Source organism: Cervus canadensis, chromosome 3, assembly GCF_019320065.1.
Source record: "Cervus canadensis isolate Bull #8, Minnesota chromosome 3, ASM1932006v1, whole genome shotgun sequence".
Lineage (NCBI taxonomy): Eukaryota > Metazoa > Chordata > Mammalia > Artiodactyla > Cervidae > Cervus > Cervus canadensis.
The window spans coordinates 100344060-100353134 of NC_057388.1; the positions used below are offsets into that span (position 1 = coordinate 100344060).

The 9075-nt window shown below is 40.5% G+C and overlaps 1 gene segment (V, D, J or C); it reads left to right on the forward strand.

Annotated features, from left to right (window-relative positions):
* The first annotated feature begins 2016 nt into the window (after window positions 1–2016).
* Window positions 2017–2680, forward strand: LOC122438758. The segment is given in 2 exon segments: window positions 2017–2272; window positions 2385–2680. Coding segments are annotated over 2 exon segments (345 nt in total).
* The last annotated feature ends 6395 nt before the right edge of the window (window positions 2681–9075 follow it).

The following is a 9075-nucleotide window of genomic DNA, read 5'->3' on the forward strand; positions in this document are numbered from 1 at the left end:
TTCCAAAGAAAGAAAGATTAATTTAAACCAATTTTCACAGCATAAGCAAACATGAATGTTGAAAGGATGAAATGTTTAAATGTAATATCCAAAATGTTAACTATTTTATAAATAACATGGGAGTATATCTTTATGAACTTCGACTGTAGGAGCATTGCTTATAAAGAATTACAGCATGCATACCCCCCTGAAGAAAAATATAGATTCTCCTAAAAAAGGAACATCAACCCAAAAAAAGCATCCTAAAGACTGAAACACAAGTCACAAATTGAAAAGCATTGGGTTGGCCAAAAAGTTCATTTAGGTTTTTCTGTAACAGAGTATGGAAAAACCTGAATGCAATTTTTGACCAACCCAATATTAGCAGCACAAATCAATGAAAAAGTTTATACCTGGGATATATAAGGAATTGTTACAAATAAATAATAGCTAATCAACCAAAAAGTAATATAAGCAAAAGGCAGTGTACAGAAAACACCAGTGGCCCATGAAAGCAAAAACTACGTTGACCCTCCTTAGCAATCATAAAAATGTGAACTAAAACTACAGTGAGATATCATTTCAACCCATTTGTTATTTAGTTGCTAAGCTGTGTCTGACTCTCTGCAACCGCATGGATTCCAGTACACCAGCTTCCCTGTCCTTCACTATCATCCAGAGCTTACTCAAACTCATGTCCATTGAGTCAATGACACCATCCAACCATCTCATCCTCTGTCACCCACACATTAGACTGGCAAAATTCAAGGAACATTACATGCCAGTTGAGTCCTAGATGTGGAACATTTGAAAACACTTGGCTATTTATTTGACTTAAATATATTAGAAAGCATTTTCTCTTGTTATTAATATGTTAAGCTGACATGGTGACCCTAATGCTTGATTACTATATTACCTAGTGTAGAGAAAATCTTGCACCTAAGTATGTAAAGGAATACCTAAGAATGAGGTCCTATTTGCAGTAGCATCAAAATCTAGAGAAAATAAAACATTAATTTAAGAATGTGCATTAATTTAATAATGGATAATAAATGCTGACAAATAGAATGGAATCCTACATACCAATGAATTATCTAAAATTGTATGTAATAACATGAATTACTATTTAGACATAATGTTGAATAAGAAGCATGTCACAGAAAAAAATTATGAAGAGACTGATCCCCCTTAGATAAATTTCAGACATACAACATTAAATAATATATAATTCACAGTCTCTTGGTGTGTTAGTCACTCAGTAATGTCCAACTCTTTGTGACCTGCCAGTCTCCTCTGTCCACGGGATTCTCCAGGCAAGGATACTGGAGTGGGTTGCTATTCCCTTTCCGGATAACTTCACACCCAGGGATTGAACCTGGGTCTCCTGCATTACAGGCAGATTCTTTACCCCAAGGGAAGTCCTAACATAAGTGCTAAAAATTATAATGAAGAGCAAGTGAATAAAAATATAAACTTCAGGGTTATTACCTGGATGGAGTGAAGAAAGAATCATAAAAATCTTACAGAAAAAGCACAGGGATTGAAAGAGTCTCAGCGATAATCTAACTCCTAAACTGATTGGTTCAGGCAAGATCATTCATTTTTGTGTTTACCTAGAGGCATTGCTTCCCTTGTGGCTCAGGTAGTAAAGAACCCGCCTTCAATGCGGGAGACCTGGGTTCGATCTCTGGGTTGGGAAGATCCCCTGGAGAAGGGAAATGCTACCCACTCCAGTATTCTGGCCTAGAGAATTCCATGGACTATATGGAGTCGCAAAGAGTCAGACAGGACTGAGCAACATTCACTTTCAGATGCACTGCATATTCAACAGAAATATAATTTTTATGAGTTCAACATTTAATTTAAATAGCTGCTGCATGATTTTGTAAGTGTGGTAGAAGCTATGATTGACATACAGCAAGTTGTATATTTCATTGCCTGAGAGGGAAGTGAGGATGGGAGGAGGCAAACTGACAAATTCGAAAAGAAATAAATTAATGATGTGTGATTTTATTTAGAAGATAATGAAAGAGAAGATTCAGGAAAAAATAATAATAAAGCAGTTTAAAATTCGAGCTAGTTGTTTCACCAGCTTTCCCTCCCTTAAGCCCAAGAAATGTTAGAGTCTCAGGTACCCAGGGACTATGAAGACCACAGAAACCGTCCACGTCACAAGGAGGAGCTGAAGGGGGATGAGGCGCCTGAGAGGAAAAGCCACGGCTCTGCTTTCTCCCCGAGCCAGCCATGTGCCTCAGCCTCCTGTGCTGTGTGGCCCTTTTTTTCTGGGGAGCAGGTTAGTTCCTGTTGTCAAGTGGTTGGATTTCAATCTCAGGACTTTCTCCTGTGGCTGCAAAATCAGGCTTTCTCCTGGGCTTTCACTACACCATCTGTCTCTTTCCTCACAGGCTCCATGGACACCGAGGTCACCCAGAGTCCAAGTCATCTGATCAAAGGAAAAGACGAGAAAGCAAAGATGAATTGTGTTCCCAAAGAAGGACATGCTTACGTCTACTGGTATCGCAAGAAGCTGGAAGAAGCATTTGAGTTTTTGGTTTACTTTCAGAATGAAGACCCTATGGAAGAAACAGCTGTGTTTAAACAGCGATTTTCAGCTGAGTGCCCCAAAAACTCACCCTGCAGCCTGGAAATCAAGTCCACCGAGGCAGCGGACTCAGCTCTGTATTTCTGTGCGAGCAGCTAGTCCACAGTGCAGCACGTCAGCTCTTCCTAGAACACAAACTCACCGTGAACCCAGCTCAGGAAATCAGTGGTGTCGTAGCAGGGTAGGAACTGACAGAAACCCACCTTGAAAGAGCATGAACCAGATGGAAAAAATCTGTAAATGAGCAACACTGCATGAGAAGAAGGGGAGGTGGAAGACAGCTGGTGGGAACACAAACCCAAAGATGGGGCAGGAAGCTGTAAGGGGTCTCGGATTCCCCTGGTTGCAGGGTATCTGGCAAAGGAGACACAGGATGTGACTTGATGGCTTCCTAACAATCTTTATTAAAACATGTAGTTCTGTACTTTTCATCTTACAAAACTGTGCCTGCAGGAATAAGGAAAATCAGCAGGGGTACCCTGATCTCCTGGCTCTGCACATTCATTGATCCAGAGACTCCTCAGGGTTCATCACTGCTTCTCTCAGCTGTCCTTGCCAGAGAAAATGAACAAGAAACTCAGCAACTCCCTTCGTCCTGAAAACTACAATCACACAAGTTTTAAAAGCAATTTGAGGTATAACATAGTCACAATAAAATATACCATTTCAAGTATATATTTTAATATGTTTAATAAATTTTTAGACCCATGTAACCTACTTGATAGGGCTTCCCTGGTAGTTCAAACAGTAAAGAATCTGCCTGCAATGTGGGAGACCTGGGTGCAATTTCTGGGTCAGGAACATCCCCTGGAGAAGGAAATGGCAACCCACTCCAGTATTCTTGCCTGGAGAATCCCATGGACAGAGAAGTCTAGCAGACTACAGTCCACAGGGTTGCAAATAGTTGGACACGACTGAGCTATTCACACACACCCACACATGGGAGACCTACCTGATGGGCTTCCCTGGTGACTCATGGTGAAGAATCCGCCTGCCAAAGCAGAAGACAAGGGTTTGATCCCTGGGTGGGGAAAACCCTCTAGAGGAGGAAGCAGCAACCCACTCTAGTATTCTTATCTGGGAAATCCCATGGACAGAGGAGCCTGGCATGCTACAGTCCATGGGGTTGCCAAAGAGTTGGATACTCTTAGTTGGACATGACTTGGAGATTAAACAGCAATAACAAGCATGATACTCAAGATGCAGAATATTTCCCCCTTCCTAAATGTCCCCACATGCTGCTTTATTGAGGTCTTTACATTCTGCCTGTATTGCTGCATTGCTCTGTATTTTTTTATCCAACACATCTTACATATATTTTGTTGATTTTTTCCTAAATTTATTTTTTAAAATGTATTATAAATGTACCTTTTAATACTCAGAAGGAGTTTATTGATTAAAATATTTCCTGCCAAGATGTCACGTTAGCCCCTTCATTTTCGCCTTTATAATTCTCAACTGATGTCTCAGCCTTAGCATATGATATAAAAACACCTCCAGAAGTGAATATTCGTGTTCACCAGCAGCCACATCTGAGATGAGGTATCATCTCATGTCTGTAAGAATCATATTTCCAGGACTAGAACACAATCTTAGTAAGTCCTGTTCTTGTCATAACTTAGGTCTGTCAATCAGTCTGAAAGTGTTTTATTTTTTTAATCAAACCCCTTTAACAAATCTGAACTTACCCTGTAGATAAAATATTTCTCAGGATACATGAACTTCCTAATACTTCTTGTCCATATATTTTATCACAAAGAATATTCTCTTCTAAAGCAGAAATATTTAACCTGGGACCCGTGGATCTCCAAGGGGTAAAAGGATAGAATTCAGGAATCCATGAATCTGAGTGGGAAAATGAATGTTTATTTTTACTAATCTCTAACTAAAGTACAGCTTTTAGTTCACAATAGATGTAGTGAATAAATCAGAGCAATGTTAGTAGAACCTGTGACAAAGTCAATAATGGAAATCACGGGGTATTTGCATACATTTTTTGTGTATTATAACACTTGATGTGTATTACAGTTGATATGAAATTTTCATATCCCATCACATAGAGTAAATATCATTACTCTCATCACTACCTGCTTGGAAATCTTGCCAGTTTTCAGATATATTTCAGAATATATATATTTTTTCAATATTTACTTATTGATTTGGCTGCATTGTGTCTGCTTTCAGCGAGGGGGATTGTTTGTTGTGGCACACAGGCTTGGTTGCCCTATGGCAGGTGGGATCTTAGTTCCCAGACTAGGGATCAAACCCATGTTCCCTGCCTGGAAGGCAGATTCTTAACCACTGGACCACCAGGAAAGTCCCCCAGGATACGTTTTATTAAATGAATTTTAAAGATGTATATATATCATAAATTTCCTTGAAAATATCTTGATAATATTTGCATTTATTCTGCATTTCAGAATAATTGTTATCTTTTGTAATACTGTATATCCTACTTTATGAGTTTAAAACATTATGCTCAGAAGCAGTGCCTAGGATTTAACAAATCACCAAAAGTGTTCATGTGTGAAGAATGAGACCCTCAACTTTACAGATGTCATTTCAACCTCAAACCTAGACCCAATGTTTGGAAGTGAGCTCTCAGCCAGCATTCTTTTTCAGAGTTCTACCCCAGGGCTGCACTGTCTCGTCATTCTCATTCTGAATCATACATCATTTCCTTTCCCTTTGTATCTCTCTCTCTCTCTCTCTCTCACACACACACACACACACATGTATCTTTCTTCCAGAAAGTAGCAGCGACAGTGTCTGAACCACCAGATTCCAACCAAGTTTCATCATAAAATTGTCTTTTATCACAGATGACCCCCAGATATAAAAATAAACATTTATCTACCAAAATAACAACATTTGATAAGAGATAATCTATGACCACATTATCATTTATCTAAGATTCTGGAATAAATGATTTTATGCAATGAATGTAAACTGATTGCATAAATTTCAGCCCAGTGCTGGGAAATGATATGTTTGTGAGCTTGCACAATCCCATGTCAGTAAATATCTGAATTTTCTGGATGTAGTATTAGCTTCCTAAGTCCTCTTAATGAAATAAAAAGTCCAGAAAATAATAATAGCAAACACAAATATGGTGTTTATTCTATGTTAAGAACTGTTCTTTAAATACTATTTAGAACAACTTTTCAAGCAGATGTTTATTATATCCATTTTACAGGTGAGAAAATCTAGGGGAGGTTAAGAGACTTGCCCAGTGACATAGCTGCTAGTTGGCAGGGCCAGAATTCAAGCCCAGGTTGTCTCCCAAACCCTTGCTCTAATCCACCAACATGGGGGTGGGGTGGATTTAGGGCCCTTTGCTTTTTGCTAAAGTCACCCAATTCACCTCTATACTTCATCTCTACTCTATCAGTTTGTCGTTGTTGTTGAGTCACTCAATCGTGTTTGTCTCTTTGTGACCCCATGGACTGCAGCACACCAGGCTTCCCTGTCCATCGCCAACTCCTGGAGCTTGCTCAAAATCCATCGAGTCGGTGACACCATCCAACCATCTCATCCTCTGTTGTCCCCTTCTCCTCCTGCCTTCAGTCTTTCCCAGCATCAAAGTCTTTTCTAATGAGTCAGCCCTTCGTATCAGTTGGCCAGAGTATCAGAGCTTCAGCTTTGGCTGAAGTAACTGTACCAATTACTTGTAATAAATACAGAGGACAGAGAGAACTGGCTTAATTTTATAGCAAAACCTCTGAACCTCTTCTTGTGTTTGGAGTTCCCCACTAACAGTGTTAGTGGGAAATCGAGCCGTTGATAGAGAGGGATTAATAGGCTCTGAACATGGTAGGCATTTCCCTGTCCTAGTTTTCATCACGGTGAATGCACAGGCACAGTCTGCTTGTGACTCTGACCAGGAAATGGGAGATTCAGTCTCCTCACCACTTGGCACTTGTCCGTTTAGAAGGGATAGAAACAGCTCCCTTAGGCGGAAGGGAAAATGCAAATGTCTTGATCTTTCTCAGTGTCTCCATGTGCAAACTCAGCTGCGACAGTCCCTTGACAGCAGTGACAAATTCTGCATATTTTGAGCCAGGGGGAGCTCTAGGTTCCAGCCTTTGCCCTTGGCCTCCCTCATACTTTGTCTGGGGTTTTACAAAGACCCAGTCCTTGCTATGGGTAGCTGGGCCCTCTACCTGGCCCTTTGTCTCCTGGGAGCAGGTGAGCCCCACACCCAGTCAGTAAAGTCCGGTCCTGGACGTGCAGACCCCCACGTACTCCAGCACCCTCATCTCACAACGGTGTCTGGCTCCCTTCTAGGTGTCATCACCAGCCTCTGTATCTTTACCCCACAGGACCCACGGATGCTGAAATCTACCAGATAAGATTCCTGCTCGCTGAGGCTGGCCAGGATGTGACCCTGGAGTATAAACAGAAACTGGGCTACAACACCATGTACTGGTACCGGCAGGACCCAGGGCAGGGTCTGAAGCTGATTTATTACTCTACGGTTGAAAAGGATATTCAGAGAGGAGACTTTTCTGAAGGCTACAGCATCTCTCGAGAGAAGAAGGAGCTGTTTCCTCTCACTGTGGAGTCGGCTCACACCAACCAAACAGCCGGGAGCACCACAGTGGAGCACGGCCATCTCCCACCTGAGCACAGACCCACTCCAGCCCAGAGCCCCCGATGCAGCCTCCATCTAAAAGCTTGTAAAGCATCCTTTCCCTTCACTCTCTGACTTCCTAATCAGGAACTCATCAGAACAGACCCAGAGGATACACTTTGTTCCTTTGTCTTTTCATCACTCCTTGTACGCTTATCAATAGTTTTTCTTGACATTTTCCTATGTCCCGCTATTTTTCCAAATACAAAGGGTACAAAACTGAGTAGAAGACAGATCTTTGCTCTAAGGAGCTGACAGCCTAGTAAGGAAATAATTATGGTGGATTTGAATATAGTAATCTGTAAAATCATATAGCACATAATATTACAATATAATAGCAATACTATAATCAGAAGTCCCACGGGAGCTCTGAGGAAGACACGCCAGTTCTGTCTGGTTGGATTAGAGAAAGCTAAGAGCATTTGAGCTTCATGAGATGGATCTGATTGTGAGTAGGACATTCACATTAATGAGTCATACTTTGAAAAAATTATAGAAGAGAAAGAACTTAATCAACTGATAAAAATTTTATCCAGTAGAACAATTTTGAGAGAGTTGATGGGATGGAGTTTCTTAACAAGATGGGTTTCTGGTTTCATGGATATGAGTATAGAAGTGTATGATAGGTTGTTGCTCAAAAGAGGGAACTGAAACAAGGAAAATATTCAATTGTCATTAGCAGACAGGTGATCAATACAATTTTTCAGTGATCTTTGTATGACTTTGGTTCCTTACAAAGCTGCAACATCAGATAAAATGGGATCATGTTATCAGTAGCAATCCCCATTTGAGATAGTAGAGTTTGAATTGTTTATTGGATAATGAGATAAAAATTGGAAGTAGGCAGTTGTATATACAGACGTCAATAGAGCTGGGTTAGTGATATAAGTTCTGCAGAATTCAGCCTATAAAGGATTAAACTATGGCACCAGAAAAGTCCACCCAAAATACAGATTTAGGTAGGGATAAAATACTTGGAAATACATATTATGGTACTCTAGTTCCTTTAGGAGATAAAAGAAGACAGGAATGAACTGTATGGGGATTGATCAAGGCATGGAATGTTTGAGAAAAGAAAAAAAGAAGGAATTAAGAAAGAATGTGAGGGGCTTCCCTGGTGGTCCAGTGGTTAATAATCTGCCTGCCAATGCAGGGGACACAGGTTTGATCCCTGGTCGGGGAAAATACCACATGCCGCAGAGCACCAAATCCCATGCACCACAACTAGTATTATTTCTGTTAGTAAAAATAAATATAAAATAGCTTAAAAATAAACATTTTAACAAATGAAAACTTTAATTGAATGAAATATAAACTAGTTATATTTTCTGAACTAGGATAAAAGATTTTCTTCTGATACCATGAAATGTTCTGCCCAGTAGCATGACGATTATGAGTCTACAAAGTGATCACATCTCTAGAAGGTTGCTGATGGATGTTTTAAAGCCTCACCCTTGTGCTTCTTTGGTGCGACCATGGGCCACAGCTTCTCTGCTGTGTAGCTCTTTGTTTCCTGGGATCAGGTGAGTCCTGAGAACAGACAAAAAATCCTGCTCTGGGCTTGCCAACTCCCTCAACCTTATGAGGGTCCCTCTTGGATAGGACCTCTCTACAGGTCCTATTGATGTCAAAGTAATCCAGACTCCAGGACACTTGGTCAAAGCAAAGGACAGAAAGCAAGGATGGAGTGTATTCCTTACAAAGGACATACTTTCTTTTAATCAGTATCAACGGATCTAGAAAAAAGAGCTGGAGTTTTTTATCTCTTTTCAGAAAGAACAAGTCCTTGATCAAATCAAGTTGGTCCAAGAAGCAATTTTCAGCTACATGTCCCCCAAACTTACCTTGAAGCCTGGAAATC